At 44.5% G+C, this 18,400-nt stretch overlaps 1 protein-coding gene across 1 annotated transcript; it reads right to left on the bottom strand.

The window, feature by feature from the left end:
* Window positions 1–218: 218 nt before the first annotated feature.
* Window positions 219–17,738, bottom strand: LOC120916390 (fish-egg lectin-like). Its single transcript, XM_040327341.1, has 4 exons — window positions 17,657–17,738; window positions 13,609–13,836; window positions 3,671–4,004; window positions 219–603 (listed from the first exon to the last, which is right to left on the bottom strand). The coding sequence occupies exons 1-4, from the start codon at window positions 17,709–17,711 to the stop codon at window positions 447–449; spliced, it is 774 nt and encodes a 257-aa protein (XP_040183275.1). The 5' UTR covers window positions 17,712–17,738; the 3' UTR covers window positions 219–446.
* Window positions 17,739–18,400: the final 662 nt, after the last annotated feature.

Here is an 18,400-nt window from a genome sequence, read left to right as displayed (position 1 = left end):
TGGCACCTCATCAATACCCATCAGTGCAGCCTATATCAGGGCCCATGAGTGCCGCCTGGGCAGGAAGTGGGTGAAAGTGCCCATTATTAAGAAACATTCATAGGTCTTGTGATTGGACTGTGAAAGAAGAAGCCTGACTGTTGCAAATTCAGCAATGTTAGATTCAAATAAAGTGAAATAAATAATCTATTTGGCACAATATCTATGACAATGACAAAGAAAAAGAAAAAAAAAGTTTATTTGCTTTGAAAAATGTTTAAAATCAGATACAATTATGTGATGGCCTGAGAGTCTTATCTAGAATGAGTGGCCGGTGTAAATCATTGCAGAGATACAAGAATACCCAAACACTAATTACCAGGGATGAATAGACAGAGAGAACATTCCGTGTAATCTTCTAGACTCAGATCACGCTATAGATCGCTCAGCTTGGTCTTGTGTTATGGTCAAATCAGTTTTTTTGTTTCTACACATCGAATGATGTCACCAGTTGGGTTGAGGAGCCACAGGTTGCCGTTGTCGTAAGTGACGTGTTTGAAAGTGGCGCAGAAGTCCAGCTCGGTCCAGGATGTACCAGTTGGAGTTTTGGCGCTGATTCCATCCCTGAAACAAAAATCTTTCTCAGTTATACAACATAAAAAAATTAAAAGGAAATTTGTATGGACCCAATATAGCAAATAAGAAACCCATTACAGGCAGACCCCCTACAGGGGTGGATCCAGAGTCTAGTCTTGTGAGGGGCACTGCCAGAAAATTTCACGGGCAATTTTTCGGGGCAATGGCTGGTGTTGGCGCTTCAATCATCACGGCGCCATGGTTGTTATGGTGTCAGGATGATTGAAGCGCATTATTTGTATTATTACATTGTAATATAAAATGTAATAGTTCAACTCACCATAATGCAGAATCATTGGGAGCCCCGAGCGTGTCACTTGCTACCTTTGCCTGCCGCGAGATGCGGATTGTCACTTGCCATGTCACTTGCCACACCCCCTGCCACCAGATGTGAATTGTCACTTGCCAGTGGCTGTATCCCAGAGTGAGGGCGGGTGGTGAGAGATATCATAGAAAGCTGCTATACATCAGAATATGCAATAAAATTATGTTGCATTGTGGCCATCTTGGTACACCCGCACGTAGTAAACCTAGGGCCAGATCCACGTAGCGGATCGTAATTTTAGGCAGGCGTAGCGTATCGTAGTAACTAGGGTTGTCCCGATACCGATACCAGTATCGGTATCGGGACCGATACCGAGTATTTGCGGGAGTACTTGTACTCCCGCAAATACCCCCGATGCCTAAATAGAATACTTGCCTGCATTGCTGCATATAGGGGGGACATGGCTGCATATAGGGGGGACATGGCTGCATATAGGGGGGACATGGCTGGATATAGGGGGGACATGGCTGCATATAGGGGGGACATGGCTGCATATGTGGGGGGACATGGCTGCATATAGGGGGGACATGGCTGCATATGTGGGGGGACATGGCTGCATATATGGGGGACATTGCTGCATATGTGGGGGGACATGGCTGCATATGTGGGGGACATAGCTGCATATGTGGGGGGACATGGCTGCATTTGTGGGGGGACATGGCTGCATTTGGGGACACATTTAAAAATAAGTATCGGTATTCGGTATCGGCGAGTACTTGAAAAAAAGTATCGGTACTTGTACTCGGTCCTAAAAAAGTGGTATCGGGCCAACCCTAGTAGTAACGCTACGCCGCCGCAACTTTGAGAGGCAAGTGCTGTATTCACAAAGCACTTGCCTCTAAAGTTACGGCGGCGTAGCGTAAATCTGCCGGCGTAAGGGCGCGGAATTCAAATGATAAAGATGTGGGCGTGTTTTATGTTAATTTGACTTGACCCCACGTAATTGACGTTTTTTTGAACGGCGCATGCGCCGTCCGTGGGGGTATCCCAGTGCGCATGCTCCAAATTAACCCGCAGCCTGCCAATGCTTTCGATGTGAACGTAATTCTACGCAAAGCCCTATTCGCGAACGTTTTACGCAAACGACGTACAAGACGGGAAATTCGACGCTGGCCCGACGTCCATACTTAACATTGCTTACGCCTCATAGAGCAGGGGTAACGTTACGCCGAAAAAAGCCTTACGTAAACCACGTAAAAAAATGCGCCGGGCGGACGTACGTTTGTGGATTGGCGTATCTAGCTAATTTGCATACTCGACGCGGAAATCAACGGAAGCGCCACCTAGCGGCCAGCGTAAATATGCACCTTAGATCCGACGGCATACTAAGACGTATGTCAGTGGGATCTAGCCCCCATTCAGTCGTATCTTGTTTTGTGGATACAAAACAAAAATACGACGGCGCATCGTTGAAATTACGCGGCGTATCAATAGATACGCCGGCGTAATTCCTTTGTGGATCTGGGCCTCTATGTTCTTTTCCACATGAACCTTTTCACTACTACTTCTTTTTGTATCGTAGAGCTAAAGTGTCATTTTTAATTTGTATGTAATCTCTTTCTCCTTTTTGAGACAAATAAAAACTCTTCTGTTAAAAAAAAAAAAAAACACCAGTAGCTTTGCAGTGAGTTTTTCAACGTTTTTGCAATAGCGTTTTTTAGCGTTTTATTTATTTCTCAATGGTTAAAAAACGCTGGTGAGACGTGTTTTTGAGCGTTTATCTGCATTTTTAAGGTATTTTTTTTACGTCCAAAAACGCTCAGTGTACATGAGGCTTAACTAGAAGACTTTTCCAATTGGCTTACCTTCAACATTTATCATTACCACTTCTCTATAAAAGTAACATTTACTGTATATACATACTGTATTTATCGGCGTATACCGCGCACTTTTTTTCCCTGAAAATCAGGGAAAAATCGTGGGTGCGCGGTATACGCCGATACCCGCTTTCCCGCGCCGAGTTTGAATACTGCGCCGACATATACCGAGCGCAGTACACTCGGGTATAGTCGGGCAGTCTCGGCTCCTTCCGCGCTCACGTCCTGGACGTACAGGACGTCAGCGCGAGAGTTGCCGACAATACACAAGTGTACTGCGCTCTGTATATGTCGGCGCAGTATTCAAACTCGGCGCGGGAAACGAGCGGGGAGGACGCGAGGACGCCGCAGAAGGACGCCGGACCCGACGAAGAGGACACCCGAAGCCGCAGACGGACGCCGGACCCAACGTAGAGGACACCCAAAGCCGCAGAAGGATGCCGGACCCGACGAAGAGGACACTCGAAGCCGCAGACGGACGCCGGACCCGACGAGGCCGCCGATGGACGCCGCGCAAGACACCAAAACTGTAAGGCCCCGTACACACGAGGGGATCTCCGCTGGAAACGGTGCGCCGGACCATTTCCAGCGGAGATTCCTCCTCCGGATTTGGATCCGATGGCGTGTACTCACCATCGGATCAAAATCCGCGCGGAATTCATCCGCGGTGATGTGTCGCGCCGTCGCCGCGATGATGACGCGGCGACGTGCGCGACGCTGGAATGTAAGTACCTCCACGCATCAATTCCAGCGGATAGATCCGGTGGTGTGTACGAGGCCTAAGTACAAAAAAAACTTTTTTTCCACAGGATTCGGGGCAACTTTAGGGGTGCGCGGTATACGTGGGAGCGCGCTATACCGCGATAAATACGGTATTGCTTTAATGCTACTGCATACATAGTTTAAAAATTACCTTCGGTATACGTTGCCTGCTGAGTTGACTCCATACACAGAACCATCTGTGCCAACCTCTATCATCACCAGACCGCCTACAACATGCTCCCATTGGGTTCCTAGGCAGGATGTTGGTTTGACATTGTGGCGGAAGTAAATCTGGTTGCCGCTGTTCACTCCCCAGCACCCCACTGGCCCACAACTGTAATATTGCAGTGCCCCTTCCAGTGGGGTAAAGGATACAGCAGAAGATCTTGAAATTATGCAACTCTTTCTCAAGCAATAAATTTTGTCTTGTGCGTTCACTCCACCCAAGAACTTATCACCACCAGCATCTACCTGCTTCAAAAGCCCTAAGGAAAAAACACAAAACAGAACAATGGCCCATTAAATTAAAAGTAGTAACCCCAGAGAAGATTAAAGCAATAACCCATCAGTCTAGTAACATAGATGGCTGAATCTCATTATTGCTAATAGTCAGGGCTTTTTTTCAGGTGGAACTTGGTGCAACTCAGTTCCACCACCTCTGGCTCAGACCCTTTGGTGCTCTGCACTCTGTATGCAACCTCCCCCCTGAACTCTGCACTTTGTATGTAATGCAATCCTGGTATTGAATGCCCCTTTAAGACCCTCCTACTGTTTGTGAAATTTGACTGACCACACCCACTATTTGGTGTGATTTGAAGGGCGTGTGTAGGGGGAGGGGTTTTGGGGGGTCGTGGCTGAGTTCCAGCACCTATTGTTTGAGTAAAAAAGCTCTGCTAATAGCACAGTTGCCTAGTGTCCTTCTTCTTGTAGGCCAGTCTCCTATTTTTTTTAAATGTGCCGTGCCCCCTCAAGTCCACAAAGCACAACGTTTCAGCAGCAAGGGATCCATTATTTCTTGTTGTAGGAAAATGTCCTTCCAATCTTTCCAGGATTGCTGGCATCTATGTTACAGTATCTAGTGCAGGCTTTCTCAACCAGGGTTCCTCCAGAGGTTGCTAGGGGTACTTTGAGCAATGAGCAATTACTGCATCTCAGGCCTCGTACACACGACCGAGGAACTCGACGGGCGAAACACATAGTTTTCCTCGTCGAGTTCCTTGTTAGGCTGTCAAGGAACTGGACGAGCCAATGTTCTCCATTCCCGTCAAGGAAATAGAGAACATGTCATTCTTGAACCTGCGGTACACAACCTTCAGATGTCTCATGCGCCCAGTTCCGGTGGTGTTGCGTCTCTTGGCCTTGGCACTCCAGTTGTACTTTCTCTTGCACTTAGCTGGTTATCCACACTTGCCACAGGTGGACTTCTGTAAATGGAAGGCTCGTCGAGTTTCTCGACAGTTTCCTCGACGAAAATGTACACACGACCGGTTTCCTCGGCAAAAAAAATTCTCCCAGCAAGTTTCTTGCTGGTTTTTGCCGAGAAACTTGGTCGTGTGTACGAGGCCTCAGATAAGTTCCTACTAACACCATTGATCTATTTGGCTATCTGAAAGGGGGGAATTCTTCCCTATAACCATAAGTGTAAGGCCCCGTACACACGTCCGAGGAACTCGACGTGCCAAACACATCGAGTTCCTCGTCGAGTTCAGTGTGGAAGCCGCCGAGGAGCTCGGCGGGCCGACTTTCCTCATTGAACAACGAGGAAATAGAGAACATGTTCTCTTTTCGGCCCGACGAGTTCCTCGTCGGCTTCCTCGCTGAAAAGTGTACACACCACCGGGTTTCTCGGCAGAATCCAGCTCTGATCGAGTTTCTGGCTGAATTCTGCCGAGAAACTCGGTCGTGTGTACGGGGCCTTAGAAGCATTCTTCTCACTGATCATCACACCAATGTAATGGTCTCCAAACTGTGGGCAAGGGGCCAGATGCGGCCCTATGCTTGACTTTATCTGGCCCTTGGGGCACGATTCCTCTCACTAACACCAATGATTAGGGATAATTCCTGTTGCTCTTGCCGGTGAAGTCCACCCAACTTCCTGTGAAGGTGTGCCAACAATGCTGCACTGCTCCTAAATTCAGAGCAAAGTTGTCACTCTCATATAGGCTGTCTCTGCCTGTGTCCTGACGAAAAAGGTCCCCCGGGGAATAAGGACCCCCCTCCTGTACTGCACAGGCGCAGCGCGTGGCCGACGAAAATAGCCGAAGATGTAGAGCTGTGAGTCAGCTCTACACAGTCCCTGCGCAACGACTATGACATTGTGCCAGACGATGCCACACGCTCTCGATGCTAGTGGTACTCTGCAAGGGGCGGGGGGTGATTTTAGCAATAAAGAACACGTCTTATGCCTCGTACACACGATCAAAATATCCGATGGAAAAAGTCTGATGTCCATGCACACGATCGGAATTTCCGATGAAAAAAGTCAGACAGACTTTTTTCCATCGGAAATTCCGACCGTGTGTATGGGCATCAGAGTTTTTCCATCGGATATTCCGAGGAATTCCATCGGAGTTTACATAGAGAACATGTTCTCTTTTCCTCCGATGGAATTCCATCGTGCAAAAGTCTGATTGTGCGCACAGGGCATTATGGGGCGTGTTAAAACAAATGAAGGGCGGGTTTTGCAATGTTGATGGGCGGATTTGCATGAACTATTTAACTCACAAAAGAGGCGATATTTTAAAATGATGCACAGAGATGATAAGGGCGGGTAGTTCAATGTTGATGGCCAATCATTAGCATTGCAAAACCCGCCCTTCATTTGTGTGAACACCCCCTGCTAAGATGTGTACTTTATTGTTAAAATCACCCCCGCCTCTTGCATAGTAGCAGTAGCATCAGGAGCGTGCGGCATGTGTCATAGTCATTGCGCAGGCGCCGTGCAGAGCTGACTCTCGGCTCTACATCTTCGGCTATTTTCGGTGGCTCTGTTGAGGATCGTACTGTGCAAGCGCCGTGCCTATGCAGTACAGGGGGGTCATTATCCACCGGGGGGACCTTCATCGGCAGAACACCTGCACTACAGTGGGATGAGAAGATGTGATGAGGGGGTGTGGCTATCAGCTGTAGGCATGTGCAAAAGGGAAAATTTCGTTTCGTTTCGTTTTAATTCGTTATTTAATTTCGTTAAGTTAGGTTCGTTACATGTGTTGAATTCGTTTTCGGAACTCGTTCGTTTTCGACCGAATTTCGAAAAATCCGGTCAAATTCGAAAATTCTCTCTTCGAATATAATTTCGAAATTCGATCGGAATTCGAAAAAAAAAAAAAAATTGAATTCCAAATCGAAAACCCGCGGACGAAATTCGATCGGAATTCAAAAAAAAAAAAAAAAAAAAAAAATTTTTTTTCGAATTCCAAATCGAAAACCCGCGGACGAAATTCGATCGGAATTCGAAAAAAAAAAATAAAATAAAAAAAAAAATCGAATTCCGATCGAATTTCGTCCGCGGGTTTTCGATTTGGAATCGAAAACGTTCGTTCGGTAAATTCATTAATATTGCAATTCGGGAATTCGTATGCATCCGAATGTCCGAATAATGAAAAATTCGTCCGAATTTCAATTCGGAACGAAACAAAATGCACATGCCTAATCAGCTGCAACTGCAATGCCTGGGAGGGGGGAGCGTGTGAAAATCAGGAGGATTTGGCTCAGTCAAGGGGGGTAATTAAATTGGTTTGCTTACTATATAAGGTTTGTGAATGGTAACTGGTTGTATGTTAAGTCAACATGTGCCACTCTATGGGCCAGATTCACAAAAGAGATACGACGGCGTATCTCCTGATACGCCGTCGTATTTCTGTTTTAGGGCCGTTCTAACTATGCGACTGATTCATAGAATCAGTTACGCATAGCTAGCCCTAAGATCCGACAGGTGTAATTGAATTACACCGTCGGATCCTAGGATGCAATACTTCGGCCGCCGCTGGTGGGAGTTCGTGTCGTAAACCAGCGTCGGGTATGCAAATTAGCAGTTACGGCGATCCACAAAGGTTTTTCCTGTCGTTACGCCGGCGCAAGTGTTAGATTCCCGCCGCAAAGATAGGGCTGCTCTTTTTTTTTTATATAATTATTTATTTTTTTCATTTTCTGTATATTGCTTAACATCACTTACATATAAAACCAACTTCCATCAAAGACAATGAACATTACATTTATAAATACAAACACGACAAATACATAAAATTAAAAAAAAAGAAAAAAAAAAAAAAAAACCACGACAAAAACAAAAAAGGGGAATAAATAAATAGATAAATAAATCAAAAAAAAAAAAAAAAGGGGGGGGAAATGGAGTAAATCACTTAATATACCTTCCTCATCCTCTCCCTTCCTCCATAGAAACGGTTCCCTATTTGGGTATTCCCTCCTTTCTTCTCTTCTATTCTTGTGTCCCTATCGTGTTTTTCGTGTTTATATCGTGTTTTATCATAATAGTGTTTCCTATTTCCTAAAAGAAAAAAAAAGAGAAAAAAAAAAAAAAAAAAGAAAAAAAGGGGGGGGGGGGTTTTGTGTACTGGTATGTATATACACGCACCCCCATACATGTCTACGTACCTTCCTGCATATATATTACTTTAAAGACCCATACGGGTTTATTTTATTTGTGCTATCTATATATCTGTGTTTATTATGTGTCTATTAACCTGTGTCTCTAGTGTTTGAAGTGTTCTTTATATATTTCCCTTTGTGGATGATTTACCTCCACCTAAGAGAAAAAAAAAAAAAAACAAAAAAAAAAAAAAAAAAAAGGAGGGAGGGAAAGCCCCATTGTTTTTCCCCCTTCACTTTCTATTTCCTCCCATCTCCCCCCCCCCCCATGGGTAGGGACAGTAAGGACGGGTAGGTGAGTAGGGTAAAGCAAACAACATAAAAAAAAAAAAAAAATGAGTAAATAAAATAAAATGGTGGAAAATCTGATATTGTAGTTTTATCTTTCCCATTAATCGTCATGTATATTTTAGAGAGAGGAGTGAGTATATGCGGCTCAAGAACAAAAAAAAAAAAAAAAACTGAAGGAGAAGACGGGGGATGGACTCCATTCATTACTCCCCTTATATCTGTGGGGAGTGGTGTTCCCAATCTGCCCATACGTTGTTAAATTCATTCTGTTTATCTCTGCTCTTATACACCCATCTCTCTGCCTCCATTATTAAGTTAACTTCTTTTTTCCATTCCATCAGGGAGGGGCGTGTATTCTGTTTCCAATACCTGGGTATTAACATTTTAGCAGCATTTAATAAGTGTGGTATCACACTTTTCTTATAACTAATCATAGATCCCGGTGTCCCGTGAAATAAAAAGTGTATAGGTGATAGTTCCATAGGCGATCCACAAAGGTTTTTCCTGTCGTTACGCCGGCGCAAGTGTTAGATTCCCGTCGCAAAGATAGGGCTGCTCTTAACATGGTGGAAGATTACTTCACCATGTTAAAGTATGCCCGTCTTTCCCGCGTCGCTTTTGAATTTTTTTGTTTTCCCGGCGTAAGTACGTTACGCACGTTGCGATTCTCAACACGTCGGCGCGCCGTAATTTCGCGCAAAGCACGTCGGGAAACTTGCGAACGGAGCATGCTAAGTACGTCCGGCGCGGGAGCGCGCCTAATTTAAATGGTACCCGCCCCATTTGGATTGGGCTGCCTTGCGCCGGATGTGTTTACGATACACCGCTGCAAGTTTCCAGGTAAGTGCTTTGTGGATCGGGCACTTAGACTGAAAACTTGCGGCGGTGTAATGTAAACGGGTTACGTTACGCTGCGCCGCAGGTACGAGAATCTGGCCCTGAGTTCCTGCCAGACTCAATAGTGCAATGAAATAAAAAAAATTCAGGGTTTTTTTTTTTTGAGAATAATAGGAATGTAGGGCCAAATCCACAAAGCAGATACGCCGACTTAACTCGAGATTTCTAATTTTACACCGCGCGTATCTTTGCGCCCGATCCTCAAAACGAGATACGCCTTAAAATCCGGATTTTCCGTCCTACCTAAAATAATTACACCGGCGCATCCTCGGACGCAAATTACGCTAGTCACGCCGCTGTTTTTGATAGGCAAAGATGCAAATGAGGGAGATAGGGCGATCCACATAATTAAGTGTGTGCACCGTAGATTACGCCCTGTGCGCACCTGTTAGTTTCCCTGCGCAAATTTACACGTTATAAAAGCAGCCCTAATTTTACACATGCTGTGTAAAGGTCTGCTGAAGCAACAGCATTGAGGAAGAGCTGAGAACACATATTTGCTGGACTTCAATCTGTCTGCCAACATGCCCGGGTCATCCATGATCCTAACGGCACTCGCTACTTTTAGAGGCGCAAATAAGGAGGAGGGCACAGAGGAGGAGGGCACAGGAGAGGGTATACCGCCCACACCGAGATCTCTTTGGCATGCCTGCTTCTGAGGTCTATGGCAACTTCCGTTTCAACCGGGAAGCCATCCTTGAATTAACCCGAATCCTGCAGGATGATCTCACCACCCCAACCCAACGATCCCATGCCCTGCCACCTCTCATCAAAGTAATGGCAACACTGCAGTTTCTTGCCACTGGGTCTTTCCAACGAACATGTGGAGGTCTGGCTGGGATGGCACAGTCCTCCAGGAGCAGGTGTGTCCATCAAGTAGTCCCTGCAATACTGAGACGCATGGCCAATCAATTTCAAAAACCCACCCAGGAGGACCAGCGATTGAAAACCATGACGGACTTTTACTACATTGCCCGATTCCCACGGACCATCGGGGCCATTGATTGTACCCATGTGGCACTACAGCCCCCCCATGAGACAGAGCACCTGTTCCGGAATCGGAAGCACTGGCATTCCATAAATGTCCAGGTAATCGTAGATGCCCATGGCCTCATCTGGCACGTCTGTGCAAAATTCCCTGGATCCTGCCATGACAGCTATATATTCCGGCAGACCAACATCTCCAGAGATTTGGAGCTGAACATGTATGGAGACAGCTGGCTGATTGGTGAGTGACATGGGTGTCAGGTATGTCCCCCCCCCCCATGATGCAGACATCACGAGGGGCACATGCATGACTAACATCCTCCTGTCTTTTCCCTTCCAGGTGACTCTGGATATGCCCTGGGACCACATATGATGACCCCATTCAGGAACCCCCAAACCCCAGGAGAGCAACGCTACAACGAGGCTCACATACGCACCCGGGCAGTTGTGGAACGCACATTTGGGCTGCTGAAGTCCCGCTTCAGATGCCTGGATAAGTCTGGGGGTACATTGTTGTATTCCCCAGACTTTGTGTGCCAGATCATCGGTGCATGTTGTATTCTGCACAACTTTGCCATGAGAAGGCGACTGGAGATTGACATACGTGCTGACCTGACCCCCGACCCAGGCAATCCCCCCCTAACCCACTCTACCAGGTCTGCTGAGGGCACAGCAGCCAGGAGACGCCTCGCAGAAGGCATCTTTTCACAGTAAACGCACATGAATAATGTCACAATGAGAATGCATGAATGCACACCACTGTGGTCCCTAGCACAGACATATCACATGCACATCGAATTGGATTAGATCCAAGTACCCCCCCCCTTTGGTACTTGGGAGCAGTAACGCCACGCCACGGCTCCAATTATGTCACTGTGCATTCATACACCATTCAGGAACCTGGGATCACTTCTCCCTGGTCCTGGGGATCCCTTCTCCACCAAAAGGGTGACACCCTTATTTTATCAGGAATGCCACCCCCCCACATTCACACATCATTCACACACATATACCAAATCATAAGTACAGTATAATAAACAAAATCATAAAAATAAAAAAATAAAAAAAATAAAAATCAAAAGTACCCCTGCAAATTAATTCCGGCGGCGAGTGCTCCGTCTGGGCTGCCCAAGGGCACGGGCACGGCCACTGCCACGGGCACGGCCAACTGGAGGATCTTCACGGGGGGGGTGTTAGCAGGGGAGGGAGTATCTTCATGGGGGGGTGAGTGAGCAGGGGAAGAAGGAGCCTCCCCTGGTGTCTGTCCTCCTGCTGGCCTGCCCTCCAAGGCCACTGCTATCCTGTTCAGACAGCCAGTGATGGCAGCCGTATTGGCCTGGCCAGCCCGGTTATTGTCCTGCACAGCCCGGGTATTGTTCTGCACAGCCTGGGTCAGGGCAGTCACCTCCTGGGCCACGCCTGTTGTGGCAGTCTTCAGGTCCCACAAACATGTGATGACCCCCAAAGAGTTTGTGGCCACATCACTGAGTGACTCCCTCATTGCACCCAGGCTGTGCTCCATCTTGGTCAGAGTTTTTTTTATCTCACCCAGAGACGCTCAAACGCCCCCTGGTCTCCTGGGTCGCCATCATGCCTGCCCCTGAAGCTTGTGGCTCTGGAGGAGGGGAGAGAGTGACCCTTGTGGTTTGCAGCCTGTTGGGGGAGGAGTGGGAGGGGCTACCCCTGATGGTGGCCTGACTGCTGCCAGCCTCTGGGGTAGGCTCTGGGGTAGCCTCAGGGGTATCCTCAAATGTCATTAGATCAGAGGCCAGAAGGAATTCCCTGCCAAGCTGCAGATCTTCTTCTTCCACCCCCTCATCCTCCTCCCCCTTATCCTCCTCCCCCTCATCCTCCTCCTCCTCATCCTCCTCATGAGGGGAGGTTTGGCCACTCCCCTCCCCTGGGGACTCCTCAGCAGCCTGTTGTCCTTGGGGTGGTGCAGCAGCCTGGCCTGATGGCCCAGCATCCTCCTGGCCTGATGGGCCAGCAACTTCCTGGTCATCTGTGGAGGACACCAAACAATCACAGGTTTGAGGAGCCACATACTTGGCACATCTTCCCTTCCCCCACCCACACATGCTAATCACCAGATAGAAAATCCAAAAACTTACCTGGCCTCACAGGAACATCAGAGTCAAAGCCACGCAGGCCCACCACCTGTTCTGGCTGGAAACACCGGGCCACTGCCCATTCCTCCTCAGTCAGCCGGATGGGGCATGGTCCCCCTCCTCCAGTGCCCCTCCTATGGGCAGTGAGCTTTGCCACCTTATTGCGGATCACGCTCCTCAGATCATTGATCTTTTTCTGGATGCCAGCGGGGGTCCTCGTCTCCCCCCCCCCGCCGCATTTATGTGATCCGTCATTTTTTTTATAGATCTTCTTCCTTTGGGCCGGGGAGGTGTTCCGGCTCTCAGGCCCATGTAAATATCGCCCATATTGGATGATATACCTGGCAAGGATTTGCTTCTCCACATGTGTAAAATTAAGCTTCCTGCGCTTGGGTGCCATCACAGACACCACTCAGCAACAAGAAAACTCACAGGACAAACAAACAAAAATACACACACAACAAACAAACAAACAAAAATACACACACACAACAAACAAACAAAAAGAAAAACACACAAGCAGACAGCTACTACAAAGTCAAAAACAAACACCCAAAAAACAAACACAAAATCCAAGCAGAAAAAAAAAAAACACTTAGCAGAAACAATCAAACAAAAAATACACTTATCAGAAACAAACAACAACTACAATCTAATACTCCTCCAAAACTTCTCTATCACACACAACTCACCAACAAACACCGACAAACGTTCAGAGCAGAAGCAACTTGCTCTAGGAAGGGTAACATAGGGAAATACTTTTGCAAGGGAAGTGTGTTTGTCTGGGGCTATTTACACACAGGGCGATCCTCAAACTAAGTACGCTTGGCCTTTTACCTATCTCACTGATTGCGCCGAGCAAAGTTCTGCACATGCCCAGTGAGCAGCAGATTCGTGCGCGCATGCGCAGTACGGCCAGCCCTTCATTTGCATGGGGTCACGGCTCATTACAATGAAGCACGCCCACTTTCTTCCCACTTGCGCTGTGGATACGGCACTTACGACACCAACTTAGGGCGCCGTAACTTAAATGACATAAGTTAGGAAAAACGTATTTTTCGCCGCTGGCTTTGGATTTGGCCCGTACTTTCTAAAGTGAAGCAGAATATCTCAATATTATGTAGATGGAATACATATGTATTAGATATGTTCCGGTGATATCTTGTGTATAATTTATCAAATTTTTTTTTTTCTCTACCTGATACAGACATCCATTTATTGTCCTGGAGCTTATAGATGACGTTGGCTTTGTTTACACCCCAAACTCCAGCAGGTCCAGCAGAAACATGGGTGAGCTTTCCAGGAATTTGTTTCCATTCATTATTTACCCAGCGGTAAATGTCGTCATTATCGTTCACACCGTACACTTCGCCAGCGCCGGCATCAATCTGTTTCAGTTTTCCTGGGATCATTGTGCACTGAAAATCTGAACAAAAGAAAAATCATTAAAATAAATGATATAAATAAATAATACAGCATTTTTCAACCAGTCTAAAAATTGTAAATTAACTTATTAATAAGAAATCAGAGCTCGGGATGATGCATAACAATCTTCATGAAAATCAAATGTCCCCCCTTCACATCAGAGCCCCCCCATCACATCAGAGCCCCCCCATCACATCAGGGTCCCTCCTATACGTCAGATCCTCCCCCTACACGTCAGAGTCCCAAATCACATCAGAGACCCCCCAAAACACAAAGCACCCAATCAGTCACTTCTTCACATCAGAACCCCACCTTTTGGCTGGGCAGGAGGTGTGATTAGCAGGACAAAGACACCAAATGTGTGTGTGTGTAATGTAGATTTATATATCACAGTATGGGAAATACATCCCACCACCAGCAGAACGGGCTTCGTAACAACATGAGAGAATAAAAAATAAAAATACAATTTCTTTCTTTCGCTTTTCTTTCTTTGCCTCCCTCTTTTCTTTATTTTTTTGCCTCCCTCTTTTCTTTCTTTATTTTTTTGCCTCCCTCTTTTCTTTTATTTTTTGTCGTCCTCTTTTCTTTCTTTCTTTCTTTCTTTCTTTCTTTCTTTCTTTCTTTCTTTCTTTCTTTCCCTCTTTTCTTTCGTTCTTTGTCGTCCTCTTTTCTTTCTTTCTTTCTTTCTTCCTTTCTTTCTCTCCCTCTTTTCTTTCGTTCTTTGCCTAACTCTTTTCTTTCTTTCTTTCTTTCTTTCTTTCTTTGTCTCCCTCTTTTCTTCCTTTCTTTGCCTCCCTCTTTTCTTTATTTTTTTGCCTCCCTCTTTTCTTTCTTTATTTTTTTGCCTCCCTCTTTTCTTTTATTTTTTGTCGTCCTCTTTTCTTTCTTTCTTTCTCTTTCTTTCTTTCTTTCCTTTTTTTCTTTCGTTCTTTGTCGTCCTCTTTTCTTTCTTTCTTTCTTTCTTCCTTTCTTTCTCTCCCTCTTTTCTTTCGTTCTTTGCCTAACTCTTTTCTTTCTTTCTTTCTTTCTTTGTCTCCCTCTTTTCTTTCTTTCTTTGCCTCCCTCTTTTATTTCTTTGTTTCTTTCTTTCCCTTCCTCTTTTCTTTCTTTCTTTCTCTCCCTTTTTCTTTACATCCCTCTTTTCTTTCTTTGCCTCCCTCTTTTCTTTCTTTCTTTGCCTCCCTCTTTTCTTTCTTTCTTTCTTTCTTTCTTTCTTTCTTTCTTTCTTTCTTTCTTTCTTTCTTTCTTTCCCTCCCTCTTTTTTTCATTCTTTCTTTCTTTGCCTCCCTCTTTTCTTTCTTTCTTTCTTTGCCTCCCTCTTTTCTTTCTTTCTTTCTTTTGCTCCCTCTTTTCTTTCTTTCTTTCGCTGTCTCCCTCTTTTCTTTCTTTCTTTCTTTCTTTGCCTCCCTCTTTTCTTTCTTTCTTTCGCTCCCTCTTTTCTTTCTTTCTTTCGCTGTCTCCCTCTTTTCTTTCTTTCTTTCTTTCTCTCCCTCTTTTCTTTCTTTGCCTCCCTCTTTTCTTTCTTTCTTTCTTTCTTTCTTTGTCTCCCTCTTTTCTTTCTTTCTTTGCCTCCCTCTTTTCTTTCTTTCTTTCTTTTCTTTATTTCTTTCTCTCCCTCTTTTCTTTCTTTGCCTCCCTCTTTCTTTCTTTGTCTCCCTCTTTTCTTTCTCTCCCTCTTTTCTTTCTTTGCCTCCCTCTTTTCCTTCTTTCTTTCTTTGACTCCCTCTTTTCTTTCTTTCTTTTCCGCCCTCTTTTGTTTCTTTCTTTCTTTGCCTCCCTATTTTTTTCTTTTTTTTGCCTCCCTATTTTCTTTCTTTCTTTCTTTCTTTGCCTCCCTCTTTTCTTTCTTTCTTTCTTTGCCTCCCTCGTTTCTTTCTTTCTTTGCCTCCCTCTTTTCTTTCTTTCTTTCTTTGCCTCCCTCTTTTATTTTATTTTTTTCCTCCCTCTTTTCTATCTTTCGTTCTTTCCTTCTTTCTTTGCCTCCCTCTTTTCTTTCTTTCTTTGCCTCCCTCTTTTCTTTCTTTCTTTCTTTCCCTCCCTCTTTTCTTTCCTTCTTTCTTTCTTTCTTTCTTTCTTTCTTTCTTCTTTCTTTCTTTCTTTCTTCCTTTCCCTCCCTCTTTTCTTTCTTTCTTTCTTTCTTTCTTTCTTTCTTTCTTTCTTTCTTTCCCTCCCTCTTTTCTTTCTTTCTTTGCCTCCCACTTTTCTTTCTTTGCCTCCCTCTTTTCTTTCTTTCTTTCTTTCTTTGCCTTCCTCTTTTCTTTCCTTCTTTCTTTTTCTTTCTTTCCCTCCCTCTTTTATTTCTTTCTTTGCCTCTCTCTTTTATTTCTTTTTTTGTCTCCCTCTTTTCTTTCTTTCTTTCTTTCTTTGTCTCCCTCTTTTCTTTTCTTTTCTTTCTTTCTTTCTTTCTTTCTTTCTTTCTTTCTTTCTTTCTTTCTTTCTTTCTTTCTTTCTTTCCCTCTTTTCTTTCTTTCTTTGTCTCCCTCTTTTCTTTCTTTCTTTCTTTCTTTCTTTCTTTCTTTCTTTCTTTCTTTCTTTCTTTCTTTCTTTCTTTCTTTCTTTCTTTCTTTCTTTCCCTCCCTCTTTTCTTCTTTTCTTTCTCTTCCTCTTTTCTTTCTTTGCCTCCCTCTTATCTTTCTTTCTCTCTTTCTTTGCCCCCCTCTTTTCCTTCTTTCTTTGCCTCCCTCTTTTCTTTCTTTCTTTCTTTCTTTCTTTTTTTCTTTCTTTCTTTCTTTCTTTTCCTCCCTCTTTTATTTATTTCTTTGCCTCCCTCTTTTCTATCTTTCGTTCTTTCCTTCTTTCTTTGCCTCCCTCTTTTCTTTCTTTCTTTCTTTCTTTCTTTCTTTCTTTCTTTCTTTCTTTCTTTCTTTCTTTCTTTCTTTCTTTCTTCCTTTCCCTCCCTCTTTTCTTTCTTTCTTTCTTTCTTTCTTCCTTTCTTTCTTTGTCTCGCTCTTTTCTTTCTTTCTTTCTTTTCTCTTTCTTTCTTTCTTTCTCTTCCTCTTTCTTTCTTTCTTTCCCTCCCTCTTTTCTTTCTTTCTTTCTTTCTTTCTTTCTTTCTTTCTTTCTTTCTTTCTTTCTTTCTTTCTTTCTTTCTTTCTCTCCCTCTTTTCTTTCTTTGCCTCCCTCTTATCTTTCTTTCTCTCTTTCTTTGCCCCCCTCTTTTCCTTCTTTCTTTCTTTCTTTCTTTCTTTCTTTCTTTCTTTCTTTCTTTCTTTCTTTCTTTCTTTTCCACACTCTTTTGTTTCTTTCGTTGCCTCCCTCTTTTCTTTCTTTCTTTGCCATGGGACAACAAGTCAAGAGATTCCACATAAAAAAAAAAGAAAATGGATTTTTTAAGGTGCCAGACAAATGCAATATACAACATTATTGCTTTAAAATCCATATCAGATTGTATTAGGTACATTAAAATGTTTTTCTTTTATCATAAAAATATAGATGACATGAGATCCGGGTATACAGTGCAGTCGAGAGACTATAAGCAGCCGGCCTTATAAGTAGTGAAGTGGTAGGGTTATCTGATTCTCACTGACCTCTTGAAACCTATCTATGGACTACTTAGTGGTTTATGGACCATGAATTATGAAATGCTGCAATTTCATTCAATTTGCAGGCTTATTCAATAACAGTGCAAAAAAAAAAAAAAAAAGCAGTGATGTAAAATAACCCAAAGCAACCAATCATAAATCACTTAAATTAATCTGCCCATTCAAAGCTGCCCAATACTAAATTCTTATTGGCTTTCAATTCTGTAGTATAAAATATTAAACAATAGCGTCTGACCTCCCTATAGGGTGGAAATAGATGGGAAGGGAGAGAGATCTTACCTCCAGATGCAGAGATTCCGACACACAGCAGGAGGAGGCTCACAGCAAACAACATCTTGGCAGGTGAGGATGAAGGTGGAAGTTATGGAGATCGGGGAGACTGTTCTATATATATGGGGCCTGGACTCCACCCATCATGGGAAGCTGGTCTACCATTGGCTGACAGACGGAATTAAACAAAACAAACATACAGTAAGTTATTTTTTGTTTTACGGTGTAAATGTTCTTGTTAAACTGAATACATATATATATATATGGTTTTTGTGGAGAATCGCGTGGTGGAATCCGCACATATGATGTGAACCTTCATTGCGATTCCAGAACGATTTACACTGATGTCTATGGAGACTAAATTTGCAACGCAGTAAAGTCAGCCAAGACCCTTTTTTTTATCGCATCGCATTCATAGAAGAATCGCAACGCATGTATGTGAACGACCGTCATTGAAAACAATGGCCCAGATTCTCAGAAGAGATACGACGGCGTATCTCCAGATACGCCGTCGTATCTCTGCGTTGCGCGGTCGTATCTATGTGCCTGATTCTTAGAATCAGTTACGCATAGATTTCCCGTAGATCCGACTGGCGTAACTGTGTTACACCATCGGATCGTAACTGCATATTTATGCTGGCCGCTAGGTGGCGCTTCCGTCGTTTTCCCCGTTGAGTATGCAAATTAACTAGATACGCGAATTCCCGAAACGTACGCGCGGCCCACGCAGTAAAGTTACGCCGTTTACGTTAG

Source organism: Rana temporaria, chromosome 10 (assembly GCF_905171775.1).
Source record: "Rana temporaria chromosome 10, aRanTem1.1, whole genome shotgun sequence".
In the NCBI taxonomy this organism is placed as follows: Eukaryota; Metazoa; Chordata; class Amphibia; order Anura; family Ranidae; genus Rana; species Rana temporaria.
The sequence above is the reverse complement of the archived record's forward strand: the minus strand, read 5'-3'. Positions and strand labels throughout refer to the sequence as shown.